This window comes from Cebus imitator, unplaced genomic scaffold, assembly GCF_001604975.1.
Source record: "Cebus imitator isolate Cc_AM_T3 unplaced genomic scaffold, Cebus_imitator-1.0 Scaffold20, whole genome shotgun sequence".
In the NCBI taxonomy this organism is placed as follows: Eukaryota; Metazoa; Chordata; class Mammalia; order Primates; family Cebidae; genus Cebus; species Cebus imitator.
In genome coordinates this window covers 3,348,980-3,367,365 of record NW_016107335.1, presented here as the reverse complement: position 1 = coordinate 3,367,365, position 18,386 = coordinate 3,348,980, and the positions used below count along the sequence as shown (strand labels likewise).

Here is an 18,386-nt window from a genome sequence, read left to right as displayed (position 1 = left end):
CCCAGTCCACAGCTCCCTCCGGCCACGGCTCCCCCTGGCCCCCGACGCCCAGTCCACGGCTCCCTCCGGCCACGGCTCCCCCCCGGCCACGGCTCCCCCCGGCCCCGGGACCCCTGCTCCTCACATCCTCAGGACAATTTTGGAGAGGAAGCCAGGAGCAGGTCCGATGGCAGGCGCCACCTGCACCCAGCACCCTGCCATTCTGGGAGAGCATGGAGGTGCAGGGAGAGGCCACGAGAGCCACAGTGTTCTGGCCAGAGGCCTTCAGCTGGGATTCGGAGAGCCATGGGCTGAACAGACACAGGGGTGGTGGCAGAGGCAGTGGGTGTGTTTTGCTGTCTTTAGGTTGCAGGGTTCTGAAGCGAATCCTTAGGCTAGCCTCAGATCTGGAGGGAGGAACTTTCTGGAGTGGAATGGGCCTTGGTGTCCACGTTCCCTGGAAGCAGACGCTTGGGCCCTCGCCTGGGATGGAGGATCATCAGGAATCAATTCTGTATCGGGGAGAGTTTTTTCCTTTGATTCCTGGCATAATCTCTCTTCTGCTACATCTTCAGTTTTTCAATATTTCAACCCTCTTGTTTAAACCTCTTTCCCCATCTGAAAACACAGCTGCCCTCATGTTGAAAACCAAAGACAGCGGTTACAATGCCCCCTTCATATCCACTCTCACACCCACCTCTTGTTCATATCCAGCGCTGTTAAATAACCCAGCACTTGTTTATGTAGTACAATGTGAATTACTAATTAATTTTTCTTAATTTGAGAAAACCAAGGTCAGCAAAAACAGAAAAGCAAGTCATCTCCAAATCCAGACTTCCTGTTTCCTCACTCTGAAGTGAGCTGCACACACCACTTGGCTTCTGCTGACGGTTCTGGGGACCCGGTGGGCTGTGTCTGGGCCCTGCCTCTCCTGCACCACATGTGCCTCGAAGTTCAGCTCACACTTGATCCCACCAGGCAGACGTGGCTGCCTACGGGGTCTTCCCGGACTTGTCAACCTCCTGAGGCCCACTACGGCCCTCAGGAAGAAGCAGGAGTGGGTAATTCTAACTGAAAAACACACTGTGATGCGAGACAGGCTGGCGTGTCCCAGCTCCTGTCCTCAGCCCCCAGCCCCAAACGCCAAGCTTGATTTCCAACCAAAATCCTAGAAAGAGGGTTGGCAAGCTTTGGCAAAGAGCCAGAGAGTAAATATCAGGTTGTTGTGGGCTGGGTGGTTTCTGTTGCTTTCCTTCGGACTAGCGGGGAGGCTACTCCAGGCAACATGTGAGTGAGTGTGGGTGTGTTTCAATAAAACTTTATGAATGGACACTGAAATGTGAGTTTCATGTAATTGTCACATGTCAGGGAATAGCAGTGTTCTTTGGATTTTTTGTTTTTTAACATTTTTAAAATGTGAGAAACTGTCTCAGTTCAGGGTCTGTGTGAAAACAGGCCAGAATTGTCCCAGAGGCCAAAATTTGCCCAGCCCTGTCCTGGAACATAAATCCCAGGGAGTGCCAGGAATCTGCAGGGCTTGTGAAGGGTTCTGTGACTCGTTTGTAAGAAGTCATGCGGAAGTCACTTGTTGGGCTTCTCAGCCTCCTGGGGTGGATCATCATCCAGAAGGAGGGAGCCTGTAGCACCAAGGAAGAGCTGGGCTCCCCTAGGCCCGCCCGCCTCCCTGGCAGGCACACTGCTGCTTTCTCGCCAAATCTTGCAACTGACCGGCATTCTCTGCATGTCTGCCCATATTTCCCATGTGGGTGTGATGCTGACAGCTCTGTCAACTCCCTCAGACAGCGGATCACGAGCTTGCCTGACTGCACCAGTAAAAATCCCCAAAGCCTGGCCAGACCCACCCATTGAGAGATTGGAGTCTGCACTCTCAATGAGAATTTCCTTCCTGTTTCCAGCACTACCTCGTGGAGGACGATGAGAAACACAGACGACAGCTTGGGAGCAGGGTTCTGCCACATAACAGACACTGCAGAGAGCCTCTGTAATTTCTTTAATTATTCAAACAATAGAGCACAAAGATAACAGTTTCAAGTACATTCTGATACACGTTTTGACAGGAATAGATATGCATTTAGTCATGAGGGAGGCTGGCAGCAACCACCATGCGCACATTTTGCACCAACTCTTGGCTCATCAACCCTGAATGAGAAGTTGGCACCGAGTCCTGGCGGGGCTGGGCCCTGTACCTAGTTTCTCTAAGCAGCGGTTTCCTTTCCTTGCCTGCGAAAAAGAGAATTTTAAATATAAAGCAGTGGATGGGTCTTAAGAAGATGGACCAGGAGGGCTGGGAACAGCACCCAGCCGCTCGGAGACTCTGCCACCGGGCCTGTCAGGATGGAGTGCCACCCAGAAGTCTGGATTTCCCATCTGGGTGAAGCTCTGCTCCAAGGTGCCCTGGTCACCAGCAGAGCTGTGCCATGGCCTGAGCACCTTGGGGCTTGGTCAACGCCCGAGTTCCCTCTGTCCGATGGTGCTGCTTGGCCAAGTAGGCAGGTCTGTCAACACAGCCAGAAGCTGCTGCGCCCAGTGCTTCTGGCTCACTTTGGACTGACTTGGAATCAGACTGAACTGTCAAAAGAATGGACACACTCCCCCCACCCCCTGAGAGACTGTAAACACCAGCCTGGAACCTGCTGACCACCTAGGAGACCAAAGAAAAGTCTTTTACGGAAAAAGGCTGAGGACTGCTCCTACGCAGAAGGCCTGGCCCTGGGGAGGCTGGCAGAGGCCCTGAGCCATCCACCTGGGCATGCAGCCTTTTGGGAAGGCCACTCAAGGCCAGACCCTCTGCAGAGCAGCTCCTCAGGGATGGGGCCCAGCCTTGGGAACCAGCCCCTGCCAGGTGGGGCTGGTCTGTTCACCCCTGCCCGCCTAAACCTGGACCACCTTCCCCACAGGCTCCATCTGTTAGAGGCCCCTGACTCACGCAGCTCCACCCTTCCAAAGCCCAGCCTGCTCAGATACTTCGGCCCAAAGCACAAAGCATGACAGACACCTTCAGTAAGCCAAAGAACTGGCAGGAGTCCCCCACTGAGGACCTGGACAACAGCCAAGGGCAGAGACCCTCTCAGCCAAACCTCCAAGGTGGCAGGAAGCATGGAAGGACCTTCCCCAACCCAGCGCCCACAGCAGCATGCCCACTCAAAAGGGCTCAAAGCTTACGCCTGACCTCGTCCGACAGACAACCAGCATAGCTGAGGGCCTCAGCAGCAGCCCCACCATTCTAGCCACTGGCCCACACCACTGTGGGCTTGCCACTCGGATTTAAGGGGACCCTCAAGAAAAGAGGACAGGTGCTTCAGAGATCAAATCTGGTCCTCAATTCTAGGGACTCTTTCTGGAAAGGGCACAACAGGACCTCAGAAAGCAACAATGAGCCTCCTCTCTACAGATCCGAGACGGCACCAACAGGGTCAGTCCAGGGCTCTGCCCAGCAACCACATGCAGGAGCCCCAGGAGCAGGTCCTCTGGGCTTACACATTGGGCTTTGCTAGTTAAGGGGTGGGGTGAGGGGGACAGCAGTCCCCACGGATGGCACCCCTAACCTTTGGGAGTGTAGGAAGAGCTTCACACAACAAATACAAGCAGAGCTGAGGTTTCTCCAGCCATGAGAAGAAACAAGTTGATTTGTGTGCCTACTTTGGTTACCTAAGACAGCCAGTCTGAATTCACAGTATAAGCAACACACCTAAATAGAACATTGGGAGCGCCAGTCAGCGCTAGGTTTCCCAAACAAAGAAGCCAAAAAAGAAAAGAAAAAGGGCTGCAACAGGAGTTCTTAATTATTAGATACTAAGCGGTCTGTGCATGGCACATTTTATTTCTATAAAACTATTACAAAATATTCAAAAATACATTTTAGTAAATTTACAGCAGTTATTTCTCAATTTATTAATGCAAAAACATCCTTTGTTTTTCTCTGTACAAACTGCAGGCTCCATCCTCGTGGGCTCAACACTATGTGCGCTTTTAAAAAATATTATTTTCTAATAAATTCTTTGAAGTTAAAAATAACAGAGTTCTTCCAGTTTGTCCAAAAAAAAAGTGTGTGTGTATGTTGTGTGTGTAACAGTCTTGGCTTCCAAGAATGTGGCAAAATGGTGAATACAAAGGGGATATGAAACCATAGAGACAACAGAGGAGGTGGCTGTTACATCGGAAGCTAGTTAAATTAAAATAATATATTTTCATATTTTACACTATTTCAAAAATGAAATGTCATTCAGTTAAGTATTGATCTCTCAAAAAATCTAATTTACAATTCTGTGTATAAAAATATAATTTGTGGACCCCCATGAAGCACGTTTGAGTTTGCACTTGCTGAAAGCAGATGGAAGGAGGGATGGCGAGGACGGAAGTTAGCTTTCTGACGGCCGGGGCGAGGGACGTGTAGAAAAATAGACTCTGAGCAGGTTGCTTGGCCTCACAAAATAATCTCTCCCCCTGTGAGTACAGTTCACATGACAATAATAAATTATCCAAGAAACAAACTATTTAAGGCTCTTGAAGGTCCGGTTCATATTATTTAAAACATCTATTCATACCAAACAAATAAATAGCCAGGAGAGGAGGAAAAAATAACCAAAATAAAACAATAACCAAAAATTTAAAAAATATATAAACTAAACACAACAACAAAACTTCCCGGGGTCCTTGTTTCCTTAGCGTCTACTTTGGACTGTCCTACTTTATTATTATTATAACTCAGTCTGGTTCGTGCGCCTTTTCCGAGTGTCTTTTTGCTTTGCGTTGCTGTTGCTGTTGCTGCCCCGCCCCGCCCCCTCCCGCGCCCCTCCCCGGGCCCCGGGCTTCAGCTGGATTTGGCCGCCATGCCCAGGGGGTGCAGGGCCTCGCTGTCCAGGAGCCACGTGCCTATTTGGTAGAGCAGCTGCGAGTACCAGTGGATGCCCGCGGTGGCCCCCGCGCCCGGATCGTCGGCCGCACCTGGCGCGGGCTGGGGAACTCGGCCGCCGCCCCCGCCGTCCCCGCCGTCCCCGCCGCCGCCGTCTCCGCCGCGGTCCGTGCGCTCGGGCGCCAGGGCAGCCAGGAGCGCGTGCGCCAGGCGGAAGGGCGCGAAGGCCCGGTGCGCCCAGCCGTGCTCCTCGATGACCGCGTAGCACGAGGCCAGCACCCGGTTGATGAGGATGGTGCCCTGGGCCGTGAGCGGCGCGTAGGCGCCAGCGGCCTCCTCGCGCAGCGTCACGCTGTGCACGGCGGCGGGCAGGAGCTGGCGGTCCCCATCGCGCTCGGCCACCACGTACACGCGCTGGCCCGGGCGCACGCGGCTGGCAAACAGCGCCCGGCGCCCCGGCGCGTCCCCGGGAGGTGGCCCCGCGCCTGAGGACGACTCGGGCTCCCAGGTGGCCGAGTCATTGTGAGGCGCCACGAAGAGCAGGTGCGCGGCGGTGAGCAGCAGGCGCTCGCGCGGCTCCCGCGTCTCGATCACGTAGAAGACCTTCTTGGCGCCGTCGTCGCGGTCCAGGAAAGTGAGGAAGTCGCTGTAGAGCAGCCGGCCCTGGTCGTCCGCCGCCAGCACGCGGTCCCCGGGGCGGAGGTCCTTCACCAGCTTGGTGCCGCCCTGCTCCAGGTGCACCGTGGCCGAGCCCGGGAAGCAGCCCCCCGATTTGGCCGCCACCGAGTTCTCTGCGGGCGAGGAGAAGGGAGAGAAGAGAGAACAGGGCGTTGAGTTCCGAAAGGGAGGCACGTCTCGGGGAGGAGGGCGCACACTGGGTGCCCGCGCGCCTAGGCCCGGGGTGCTCACCACGCGGGGCTGGGCGGGGCGAGGGATTCCAGGCGGGTCCCGTACAGACCTCCCTCCCCCAACCCCACCGCCCCTGGGACAGGCAGGCACATTCCTTAATGACTCTCCAAGTCTGGGCTGGCGGTGACAGAGGTGGGCTGGCGTTTCCTGCAGAGGCCGGTGACACTCCTTCCTTCCGCCTTCCTCCAACCCCACCCCCAGCTCCGCACACACCCAGCCTCGCCGTGAATCCGTCCAGAGGGTGTTTGCTCTGCACTTGGATTCCTCAGGAAGCCTCCTTGAGCTCCCGCGGGCGCCGGGCTCACCCTCCTTCCCTCCCGCCCCGGCGCGGGGCGCGGCGCCTGCTCGCGCGCTCAGCACCGGGGCTGCGCGGAGGAAACCCAGGGCCCGCCTGCCCGCACCATCCTGCGCGCCTCGGCGTGAGCCTGCGGAGGGGCGGGGGCGGGGAGTGAAAAATAGCCGCAGTAGTTGCAGCAACTGCACAAACATTCCAGAGACTGGCCGAGGTGTGAAAATCCGAGGCTTGTGTGGATTTTCTAATTAAAATCCAATAAAGAGCCCAGCACTGTCACTGTGATTTCTGGGATAAACAGGAGAAACTCTTGGAAGCGGACGCTTCCATCTTCTCCGTCCTTTTCTCAGCTCACTCTCTCCCCAGCTCGCGGGCCTCCCCCTCCCTATTTGCTCAGGTGCAAACCCCCCCGTGTGCAATTCACAAGCACTATTTGCACAGCCAGGCCTCTCTTCCAAACACTCAAGATGTGTATTTGAATTTTAAATGGCGGGGCCTGTTCGGAGCTCTGGAAGCGCCGGGTCTCAAGGCCCCTTGACTACCCGCTTTCTCGAGCCCTCTGTCGCTCTCTGAGGCTCACGGTCCCGAGGACAATAATTGAAGTTGGGGCGGAGCGCAGGGGGCCGGGGAGGAGGGCGGGGAGGGCCGTCTTCTTTGCATTCCAATCTCCGGGATCAAGCTTTTTGCAAATAGAGATTGCCAGAAAGAATCTTCCTGCTGGAATTACAGGGGGTTTTTAATCTTCTCATCGGTTTCTCCGGCATGAAGTGCGGGGCTGGCCGTGGGAGGCCCTCCGTAGCCCCCAGGAATGCGACCCCGGACGCTGGCCAGCCCGAGTCGTCGAGTCGCACGGCCCTGCTTGACACGCCGCGCCCCGCGCCCCCGCCCGTGTGCGCCGAATCCCAATGAGCGGCTCGGGCGCGCCGCTCTGCGCTCCCGGCGGGCGCGGCCCGGGGGCTGGATTAGCGCTGCTCACTTGGGAGGAGGCCTCCGGGGACCCCCGCTAGGGGGACCCGGCGGGCAGGAGCCCCGGAGGAGGTTTCGGGAGGGCGCGCCGGGGACCCGGGGGCCGCCGTCTCCTGCCTCCCTGCAGCCGGGAGCTCTCCGGGCCGCACACCCTACCCCGCCGCCCCCGCCGCCCCGCTCCACACCTTTGCTTTCCGCGGGGACAAGAAGCCACTCTTGCCTTTACCTACAAGTGCGCCTCGAAACCTTAAAAGTGTTTTCCTACTGACAGAGGCCATTAAAATGGAATTAGGAGACAAGTAGGGAAACCTGGAAAGGGGGGTGAGGAAGGTAGAGTTCCCCCGAAATTCACCGCGAACGGCTTTGCTAAACGTGCCAATTTATCCAGGCGGAGGAGCAAGCGGTGCACACAGCCCCAGGCCGCAGGTTCGCGTGCGCGCAGTGGCGCCTCCTCCGCGGCTGTTCCTCGCCGGCAACAGCGTGTGGCGTTGCAGGCCCAGGGAAGGCAGCCACGCGCCGACTCGGCCCGGCTTTCCGGGGCCTGCCCGCCGCCCAGGGCGTCCCAGCCTGGCTCCCAGGAAGAGCGCAGGCTCCAGGCGCGCGGCCTCCAGACGCAGGAGGTGGTAACCTCTGGGTTTACTGCGACCCACCAGACCTCTCCCAAAAGGCTCAGCGAGTGAGCGAAGGCAGCTTAGGATCCACTGGCGCCCAGCAGGGAGCAGCCAGGACGCGGGCTCCGGGCCAAAACAGGCCCCCCTGCACTTAGGATAGCAGGTGGGAGCGGTTGGTTCTTAAGCCCTAAAGTAGGGGAAGGATCTCGCGCAGACCTGGCTAACCGCGCAGGGCGAGGGCCAGGAAGGGCCTAGCGCCCCTCCCCCAGTCGCGCTCCCACCCCCTGCAGGGGGGCTCCAGAAGTGGGCAGGAAGCCACCGGCCCCCACCTCGGGGCACGGAGAACCCTGGCCTCTGGCCTCCAAGGTAGGGGTGATTTCGAGGGGCTGGCACCTCGCAGGGCAGGTTCCCACCGCGGAAACGCCGTCACTGCCCAGCGTCCCCGCTTCTGGCCCTCAGCCTCCCCCCAGGTTCTTTTTCCCTGGAATCAGGCCGGGGGTCAGCCAATGGCCCTCAGTGGGGCGGATCGGGGTGGGGGGCGGGGTGGAGAAGGCTGGGCCTGGGGCCGGCTTACCTGCTTTCACCGAGCAGTGGATGTGCGCCTTGGACTCGTAGTACACCCAGTCGAAGCCGGCCTCCACCGCCAGGCGGGCCAGCATGCCGTACTTGCTGCGGTCGCGGTCGGACGTGGTAATGTCCACTGCGCGGCCCTCGTAGTGCAGAGACTCCTCTGAGTGGTGGCCATCCTCGTCCCAGCCCTCGGTCACCCGCAGTTTCACTCCTGGCCACTGGTTCATCACCGAGATGGCCAAGGCGTTCAACTTGTCCTTACACCTCTGCGAAGACAAGGGGACCCCCACCGACGGACACCTTAGCCTGGGCGGCCGCCACCCCACCCGGCCCCTCCGTCAGCCTGCCCTGCCCGGTCTCAAGGCGCGAGGGCCATGCGGAGAGGTGAGGAGACAGGCTTGGAACGGCCCAGCCACGCAGAAGAGCCGGCACTAGGCTGGGGAAGAGGGGCAGCATTTGCGGAGGAGCGCGGAGGAGCAGCCCTCTCAGGGCAGAGCTGGGGGCGTTTCTCCAGATCCTTAAACAGCTGGTGCTCCTAGCGGGGTCTGAGAAGCAAATAAAGAAGTTTCTCGGAAACAAGTGGCCTGCATGTTTCAGACGCCAACTCCAGAGCGTCGGGGGCGCCCTCTACGATGCCGCCCCGCCGCCTCCAAGTTGCCCTCCACTTCCAGCCCCCTCCCGGGGCCCTTTCTCCACCTGCACCGCCTCCACCTCCTCCCTGTGAAGAATCCCCCACAGCAGGCCCGACGCAGACCTGAGTGCTCGTTCCCAGAAATAAAGAACAATGCACTGTGCACTTGCAGAACTGAAGGTGTTGCATTTATTTACCTGCGGCCCTAACCCTATCCGAGGCAGAGGGGAGGCCAGAAGCCGCTGGCGGGGCTGCGGGGTGGGCGGGAGCCCAGGTGGATGGCGGCCAGGTGAATGCCCGCTTGCAGCGCAGGCCAGGCCCAGACCGGACTTTCTCTATCTGGACAGCCACATTCTTTTTGCGCGTCCAATACTTTTCTGCTTGGCTTTTCTGTGGTCTGATTGTGTTTCTTGTTTTCTTTCACCTGTTCCCTTCCTCCCCTCTTATTTTCTTGGCCCCACCATAGAATGGTGTCCAGCAAGTTTGAAGAGCAAACTGAGGAGGTGAAGGGAGGGGGAGGGGTGGGAGAAGAGGGGGAGGAGAGCCAGGAGGCCTGAGGCCTCTAGTCCTCCGTCGGCGGAGGCTCCCCGGAAGCTGCCCGGTAGGAGGCAGGGCGCTCTGACTGGGCAGACGCAGATGGGGTTACCTGGGACTCAGACTGTGGGGGTTCCCCCGTAATTCTTGGGTCACTTTCAGATAAGGATGCGATAGAAAGCCTCTGAATCAACTGCGTGTGTGTTTGTGGGGCACTGACTGGCTTCCGGGATGTTTATGCTGCTGCTGGTGGGACACGGGCTTTAAAAGGGGGAACGTGCACGGATGACGATCCTGGCGTCCCCTGAGAAGCTGCACCAAGTGGGGGCCGAGGCGCAATTTCAAGGTGACTTCTGCAGGGGCGGGGCTGACCTCTAGCCTCCCAGTCTGGAAGGATGCTGTGCTTGGAGTCTGGTTGTCAGGGTGGAAGGACAGTCTCTACCTGGGGTCCTCACCGTAGCTGGGTCGGGGGAACCTTTCGAGGGAGTGGGGCGAGGACGCTGGCCCGACTGCTGCGGCGCTTCCAGGGGACGTGACAAATTGCGCAACAGGAAAAGCCCTGTGTATCTGGCAGCAATAAAAACCAGTAATATGGTTGTAGAGTTAAACATACAGCAACTGGGGGTGGGGCAGGGCTGGGGGCCGCCCTGGTAGCAGGTCAGTGCCTGCAGGTTTCTGGGCCTGCCAGCATTTAAAAAAAAAAGTCGGAAGGGCAGAGTTTGAGTGAGGTCATCTTGAGGATTGAACGCGTTTTACATGAAAATCAATCAGTAAACCAGGGTCAGTTTAGATCTGCGATGTGAGGCCCAGTGCGCGCAGGCGCACACCACCAACACGCACACGGACCCCCCCATGCACGCCCCCCACCCCACCGCAGCTCCCTCCCCTGGGGGGTGCGCCGAGGAAGCTTTAAACAGCTTCCCAGGAGGGTAGCCAGGGAGAGGGCGGCGGGGAGAGGAGGACCCGGCCCCAGCTCTCGGAGCTGCGCCACTTGGGCGGGCGTGGAGGACCCGGGGCTGGGAGACCCGGGCCGAGCCGGGCCGCGACGGGAGGTGGCCGTGCGGGCGAGGGGCGGAGGCCGAGGATGGCAGGAGATGGCACCCCCACCCCGCGCGCCCTCCTCGCCCCGGCTCCACGCGGCCTCTGCTGGCGGCCGCTCCTCCTCCCGCGCTGGGCGGGATTGTCGCAGGCAAAGCCGGGAAGCCCAGGCCGGTTATTAATTCATTGGGTCGTGTGCCGCGAATCAAGCCCGACTCTGTGCAGCCACCGTGAAGCCCAGCAGGGCCGCCGGGGCCGGGCTTTGTGTCGGCGGAGGCCAAGTTGTTCCCCACGCCTGAGCTCCTGCCCACCTCCCTGATCCGCGAGCCGCGCCGGCGACTGTCACCGCCCGCAGCCAGTGGGCTTTCCAGAGCGCGGGGGCTGGGGCGTCCCAACTTCGAGACGCCCCAGGCCCTAAACGCTCCTCTCTCCACTGTCCTCTCACCACGCTCGGAAGAACAGACCCCTCCTCAAACCCACACCTGAGCGCCTTTCCCGGCGGCCCCAGAGCGCACAGGAAATCTATTTAGTGTGGTGGCTCGGGCCCCCCACTCCAGGCCTCAGATCCGGCCCTCTGGCCTACTGCCCCCTCGGAGCCCCTGGCCGCCATCACCCTCTCCTGGCACCCCAGGCCCGCGCGGGGAGAGCGTGTCTGTCTGAGCTTCCCTCTCCCGGGTTAATATTAACCGGCAGCTCCTGCGTTCCAGAACTGCTCTGAAAGTTCCACTGGGGACGATCTCGCCATGCTTGAGGGACTTGGGCGGCAGTCACATTAGGGACCCAGAGACAGGGAGGGAGACAGAAGAGGAGGGCCGCGCACCTGGGGCACAGCCTAGCCGGTTATTTAAAATGAGGGCGGCCGAGCAGGCTCCCCAAACCTCCCGCGGGCCTGGGGCTCCCTGGACGCCTGCTTCACCCGGCCCCTGCCCTCAGCACCCAAGCCTCCGCCTTCCCCATCCCTTCCTCCCCCTCCCTTAACTCCTGGAGTCGGGAGAAGGAAGGTAGGGGAGGGATCAACCAGGGGGTGCCTCACAGACTGCCAGCCCCAAGCCCCTCTCGGTTTTAGGGGACCTTTGTGAGGTCTGCGATAGAATCCCGGCCTGGCTTTCCACACCCAACCCCCACTTGGGCTGTCCCTCCCCCTTCTTTTGTGTTGGGAACGGGAATAGCCACTGCCCAAGGAAAAAAGTATTTGTTTTCGTTTCGTTCGTCTGAGGGAAGTTGACAGAAGGTCAGAAGTTCAAATGCTGCCAGTGCGCGCGGCGGCGAGAGTGGCCGGGCGCGGGACCGCTGGGCCCCGCGTCCCCGGGCAGGGCGGACGAGGGTGGGGGGAAGCCCCTGGGCTGGGGGCTCTGGCTGGGACATGGAGGCCCAGAGGCCAGGCAGGCGGCGGACTGCGGAGGGGGACGCGGCCCACGGCAGGCCGACAGGGTCCGCGCTGCGCCCCGGCCCCTGCACCAGCGCCCCTGTCTCCGCGCCCCCGCCGCCCGGGTCACTTCCGCGAGCCCAGCCCTGCTGTTAGCTCCTGCAGTGCCTGCGCTCCGGCGCGTGGAGTGGCAGAGCCCGGAGGCCCCAGCCCAGCCCCGCGCCCACTGAAACTCTAGCCGCGGGGGATCGATAACCCAGGAGTAAGTGGGGCTGCAAGCGTCTGCCTCGCTGCGCGGTTCTGCGCGCTCGCAGTTTCGCAGCAGGGCTGCAAGGCCCGAACCCTGGGGAGGGCTGCGAGCCCAGGACACCCTCTGCGGCACTGGCCTCCTGCAGACCAGGGCAGAAGCTGACCCACTCTGGCTCTGGGACCTCGGGTGTCCACGCCCCCGCCGCTTTCTCCGCAGCGCCGCTCTCCTCTTGGGTTCCAGGGGACCCAGGCAAAGCTCCTCCTCGGCGGCCAGTGAGGGTGAGGAGAGGATGGGCACCCCAGGCTAGTCGGAGAACTCCCTCCAGCCAGCTGCATGCACCGGGCACCCCGTGGCCCGTGCAGAGTTAATTGTGGATCGCGCTGCTGTCTAGCAAAGGCGCGCGCGTCCACACTCGCGGTCCAGATTTAAGGTGGTCGGGAGCAGATGAGGGAGAGCAAGGAAATCAAAACCAGTTCCCATTCCTCTCCTTTTCGACAGCTGGAGCTGGCTAGTCCGCCTGCGCCTCGCCTTTCTCGGCCCCAGGCAAGCCTGGGAATCTGGTCGGGAAGCTGGGGTCCCGGAGGTAGCTCCTCTCTCGCGGCAGTCCCTACCCTCTCCCTGCACTCGCGCCCCACCAGGCCACTCCATCAGCCACTGTGCGCACTTAGCCCTAAAGGTAGGACTTGAATATTTTAATAGGGCAATAAAAAGGATGTTGACCTATATTTGCAAGGAAACCCATTTCTGGCTTCAGTTATACGTGCATGGAGTTTCAGAAAGTCTAGAATTGGCTGGGAGATTGGCAGCGCAGAAGTCTCAAGGGAGGTGGGGAGGGAGAGAAGAATTCGTATTTTGCTTAGCTTCCCCCTCCCCCCTCACTAATATTTATTCCTCTTAATTCTTATGCAAGCAGGTTGAAAACTAAAGTGATGCAGTGCCAATAAGTTCTAAGTCCCTCCCCTAAGGTACCTCGGGCTTGGGAGAGCGAGAGAGCATCCTTCAAGAAATATCAATACATTCACACTCTGATGGGCACAATTGTGGACATGCAGTCGCAAAGGCAGCTCTGCGATACCGCCAGGGACCCAGGGACGGCTGGAGTCGCCTCTGGAGCCCCTGCCTTTTGTCAGAACCGCCTCCTGGCTTTTCCAGTTGAGAATTCTTTGGTGGGGAGGTGTGGGGTGGGGGCAGTCGTGGGAAAGAAAACCACAGAGGCGACGGGAAACCTGGGGGCTCTGCACCCAAGGCTAGTTTCCTACAGGGTCTGGAGGCCACTTCATGTTCGTGGGAGGGGGATTCCCACCCTGTCCTTCTATGTCCACTCCTGACTTGGAAAGGGCCGGCACCCCCAAAGTGAAGGTCTCCCCAAGTTACAAGCCAGGGCAGAGGTAGGATGGGGAAGGCCACTGTAGCGAGACTCATCAAATCAGGGCCGTAATGGACCACATCTGTTCCTGGCCTCACCCCACCACACCCTAAACTTCTCCAGCTGGACCCTTGACCTGCATTCTCCTCCAGGAAGAGGAAGAGATGAGGGGGAGGGCAGGTGGGTGGGGAAGGAGCCGGTGAAATCACCTTCGTTTCTGCCCGAAGAGCAAACAGAGTAAGTCTGGAAGTGCTCGGCTTCTCGTAACCCCCTGGAAAGCCGCACACTCCGCGCCCGCGCTGGGGTCCTACCTGAGTCATCAGCCTGTCGGCTCCGGTGTTTTCTTCATCCTTAAATATGATGTCGGGGTTGTAATTGGGGGTGAGTTCCTTAAATCGCTCCGAGTTTCTGGAGATCTTCCCTTCATACCTTCCGCTGGCGCCTAGGGTCTTCTCGGCCACATTGGGGATAAACTGCTTGTAGGCTAATGGGGTCAGCTTTTTGGGGTGCCGCCTCTTTCCGAACCCCCTGCCGGGTCCGCACGCCAGCCCGGAGCACACCAGCAGCGAGGAGACGAGGACTAGCAGCAGACATCTCGCCAGCAGCAGCATCTCGCCCATGGAACTGATGACTTCCGAGCTGTCCCCGAGCGGGTCCGTGCGCGAGTGCGCGCGGCGGGTGTGTGCCTGTGCGCTCTCTCTTGCGCTCTCCCTTCCTCGCTCCGGCTCGCCCTCTCGCTCGCTCGCTCGCTGGCTGCCTCGCGCTTTCTCTTGCTATATAACCTTGCCCGCCGCTGCTGCGGAGGACTCTCCACCGCTCCCCACCCAGACAGGGCTTGGAATGGCAGGCTGCCGGCCGCTGATAACGGAACACATCGGAGTTGGGTCGCGAGACAGCAATCAAAAGACAAAAAGAGTCTGATTTTAAATGGTAGCAAGCCTGGAGAGCGTGTGAGAGAGGCTGCCTTTAGCGCTATATTATAGCTGCCAGGGGCGCATCTGATTGGCCAGAGCTGCACAAGCCTGTCTTCTGGTGTTAACCCTGAAGAAGACTACATTTTTTTTTTTCTGTTGCTGCTGTTGCTTTATTTTCACCTGAAGGCTTCGAGTTAAAAAAAAAAAATCTTTCCTAAGATAAAGGCGGTCTGGAGGGAGGAGTGCAGGTCTTGGGCTAACAGCAGCTCCTCCTGGCTTTGTGCACGTCCTAGTGTTTCCCCCTGACTCGCCCTGGAATGGTAGGTGCTTCAGTAAAAACCAACTTAAGTTTTTAAAGGACAGTTGAGCCCCCCCCCAAGCCTCAGTCATCAAGCACACAGTCGCTCACACATTTGAGGGCCAAGCTGCCCAGCTGTTATTTAATGTTTCTTCCCCAGAGACTCGATCCTGCAGGCTGGGTCTCCCTGCATTGTAAAGAAAGAGGAATGAGCCCCTTCCCAAAGACCAAGCATAATTATGAGTGACCGTAACTTAAAGCACTGCTATTTGAATTGCTTTCGGTGCCTTAGAAAAATGTAAAAACACTGCTCTTTCATTGTGCACCAATTAATACATCATTTTTTTAAGCTCTGCAAATGGGATGGGGGCGTGCTCAAGGGCAGGTACAGAGTGAGCTGCGGGGGTCTGGGTGGATGGGCACAGTAGGTCTGGGGCTGCACCCCGGCACAGAGGAGAGAGTGGGGGTCAGTGTGTGCACGGGGTGGGCAGAGGCCATTGGGTGGGGGCAGGCGAGTGGGCGAAGCTGTGCTCACACCACCCCCACGATCGATTAGACCAAAGTGCAGAGCCAGGGATGAGCTGAACATGGAATTCAGGCTCCTTGCAAAGCTGTCCTGTGCTCAGCAGGCCACTGGTCTTCAGGCACAGGAGCTGCCAGGTCCTAGGGGCTGCAGTCCAAGGGGCTAGGGACCCTGGGGGACAGTATTCTGGTTGACGAGGGGCTTTCTAGAAAGAGGGCACAGTGCCCAGGAGTTGGAAATCTTTGAGTCCAGAATCACCTTACTTCTTGCAGAAAAAGGAAAAAAAGTCTCAAAAAGTTCTAATTAAACCAGGAAAATAAAATTTGAAGCTCCCCCTGCTTTTTTTTTTTTTTTAAACAGATCATGCCCTTGCCCTCCTCATCCCCCATCCCACTCATGTACAGTAATTCCTCTAGCATAGGGTGAGGGAGTGAGGGTTATTCAAATGGAGGGAAATCCTGACCCAGAGGAGTCAGCAGGTGCTGGGAATGTGGCCCTGTGAAGGTGGACAGTCTCCCTGGACCCCAGACTCTCGGAGTGAAGGGGGAGAGGTCCCTGATGAAGCTCAGCCCCCAGCAACAGACGTTTCCAGAAGTTCCTTTTGTGGACCAACTGTGTGTGTGTGTGTGTGTGTGTGTGTGTGTGTGTGTGTGTGTGTGTGGTGGGGAGAGGAGAGAAGCATCTGAAGACACAACTGTCTTGGGCATAAGAGGCTGAGCATGAACAAGACTAGGTAGTCTGGGTCCCTTCGGGAAGGTCGACTCAGGCTCCCCATTCCACCTCTCATTCTTGTTCTTTCCCATGGTTTGTGAAGAACCCTGGTCTCAGAAGCAACTTATCCGCTGGCCCAGGCCCCAGCAGTCTCCACGGAGTGGAGCTGGAGCTCAGCTGAGCCCAGGGGTTCTCCAGGCCGTGTATGTCTGTGCTGCCTGCCATGTTCCCAGTAAAAACAGACACAAAACAGGATGCGTGTCCTCTCTGGAGGAGGCTGGCCTGTTTGGTATGGCTACCTGCACAGCATGTGGCTGTCACATCACTGGGTGGTGCCTGGGTTGGATCAGTGACCTGGCCCAGTGGGACACTCACAAACCTTTCGACTGCCCTGCCCCCGACTGCCCTGCCCCCACCCTGGTGTCTCCTCTAGCCTCACCCTGTCCTCCTCCCTCCGCCTTTCCTTCCCCGCTCTCACCTAGTCCCTTACAAATGCAGGTGAGTCAGACAGCCCGCAGCAGGGGCTGCTACCCTGGGGCCTGAGGGTCGGGTGTGCGGGCACACTTCCAGGAGGGCAGCGTGGGCAGAGTGTGCTTTGGAAGCAGAAGGCTGAGCTGCACAGAGTTCCACGTGGACACAGCTGGACGTGGGGCGCCCCCAGGTGCAGTCGGCTCCCTCTTGGCAGAGAGCAGGGAGACGTGGCTTGGCCTTGAACTTGGGCGACTCAGGACATTTCCTCAAACCTCCCTGCCCCAAGGGATGGCCTGAGGCCGCCTCGTTCCCCTCTGTCTCTGGACCGCCCTGCCCCTCCGGAGAGTATGTCGGGGGCCACCTCCCTTGCGGACTGGCTCATCCTCCAGACTGAGATAATGCTGGCCCAGAAAGCCTGCCCCATGCCTAAGTTCAGAGGGTCTGCCGCCTGCGTGGGTTGGGGGCAGATCGGCATAGAAAGCAATCCCGGTTAGATGCGTTGTCTTAGAACTAGGCTGCTGACTGAACCCCCAGAGAGGCTGCTGCTCTGCCCTCCCGACCCTCACTCCCCGTCCTGCCATCCCACCTGCTCCCCATGGCCCAGCCCCGCCTTCCCCTCCAGATGCCAGGTGGCTCCATCTCTTTGCCTTCTCTCCCCATCCCCCGCCCTAGACAATTTGGCCCCCTCCGCAGCACCAGCAGAGGCTCCAAACACCGTCTCTCTGACAAGGCCGGACGTCGGGGACAGTCCTGGGCTCCCGTCCTCTTCCACCCCAGCTCTGCCTCTCTTCCTGGGGGTCATGGCCGTTCCTCCCTTGCACCTTCCCCCAGCTTTTCCTCCCCCACCCCTCCCCACCCCCCACCCCTCGCCCAGCATCCCAGCCCAGGAGAGAGCTGCCTCCTCTCCTGCCCCAGCTCCAGGCTCCCTCCTGGGCACTGCCCCTGCCCCTCCTTCCGGCCCCCGCCGCTAGATGGCCTCCTCACTCTGCCTTCCGCTCAGGCTTGGCCGGTTTGGGAAATCCCCGCAGTCCCAGGTTGGGAGGCCTGGAAGCCGGGCAGCCTCCTGGGTTCACCCTCCCCTGATGGCGTCAGCAGTTTCTGCGTGCCCCTCACCTCCTCATCTTCTCTTCCCTTCCCCAGATTGGCACCCGCCTGGCCCTGCAGTGACGGAGCCCACCTGCGGCGCGTCTCCAGGCGCTGGCTCTATTTCTAGTCTCTGGGGTTGGCCTCCAATCTTCCATGTCCTCCTCCCCTTTGATTTTTCTTCCTTGTGGTAACTCCACGAAATCTCTTTCCATCCAGCCATCCAGTCTCTGCTTCTTTCTGGATTTTCCCGGTTTTGGCCAATGGAAGTTCTGCGCTCCAGGTCTCCTGTGATGGCAGCCAGCACCCTTTGAACTGGGGACGCGGCCCTGAACCCTTCTTTCCTGAATCCATAGTGCTTCCCCAGGGATGTGAGTCTCCAGCTTCCTGGAGGGCTCAGCCTCTGGATAGCCCCGGAAACCCGGCCACACCCTGCACAACCCCCTGACTGCGGCCTGGCTGCAGATGGATTGAGGCAATGTTCTTCTCTCCACGCAAAGCCCAGGAGATTTGGGTGGCTGCAGGGCCCTCTGGACTGCTCCATCCACATCCTCGTGGCACCAGCGCTGAGGGCAGGCCAGCTGGGAGGCAGCTGCCAAGACACACAGAGCCCCTGGGGACCATGGCCGGTGCCAGCTCTGCTGGGTGTCCACTGTGCAGCGTTTCTCAGCAGTACCGTGCAGCGGGCACCAGGCCACTCCCAGCTGCCCATGGACCCCATGACTGTGGGTGCAGCCCGGCTTCTTCCTGGCCTAGGCTTCTCTGTGAAGCAGGGGTGCAGGTGACACTTTGATTCCCGCCATCATGCCTGCCCCCCGCTGCGCACAAGCCCCGTGGAGCCCCGTGGAGCCCCGGCTGACATGCATGAGGGCTGCAGACTCCCAGAGATGAGGACACGGCAGTTTCTGGGGACGTCGGGAAGATCGCATGGCCAGCGGTGAGAACCAAAGCTGTGGTCCATCAAAGTAGACATCCTGAGGCAGGAATCTGCTCAGACGTGA

The 18,386-nt window shown here is 59.2% G+C and overlaps 1 protein-coding gene across 1 annotated transcript; it reads right to left on the bottom strand.

The window, feature by feature from the left end:
• Positions 1 to 1,977: 1,977 nt before the first annotated feature.
• On the bottom strand, positions 1,978 to 14,322 carry SHH (sonic hedgehog signaling molecule). The gene is made up of 3 exons (XM_017519603.2): positions 13,697 to 14,322; positions 8,205 to 8,466; positions 1,978 to 5,643 (listed from the first exon to the last, which is right to left on the bottom strand). The coding sequence occupies exons 1-3, from the start codon at positions 14,003 to 14,005 to the stop codon at positions 4,811 to 4,813; spliced, it is 1,404 nt and encodes a 467-aa protein (XP_017375092.1). The 5' UTR covers positions 14,006 to 14,322; the 3' UTR covers positions 1,978 to 4,810.
• Between the last annotated feature and the right edge of the window lie 4,064 nt (positions 14,323 to 18,386).

Bases quoted from the DNA above. Each gene is read 5' to 3' on its own strand.
- SHH (XM_017519603.2), bottom strand. From the start codon at position 14,005: ATGGGCGAGATGCTGCTGCTGGCGAGATGTCTGCTGCTAGTCCTCGTC. The intron at 8,467-13,696 runs GTAGGACCCCAG...TTGTCTTCGCAG, and splicing joins CCGACAGGCTGATGACTCAG to AGGTGTAAGGACAAGTTGAA. The intron at 5,644-8,204 runs GTAAGCCGGCCC...CCTCGCCCGCAG, and splicing joins CCACTGCTCGGTGAAAGCAG to AGAACTCGGTGGCGGCCAAA.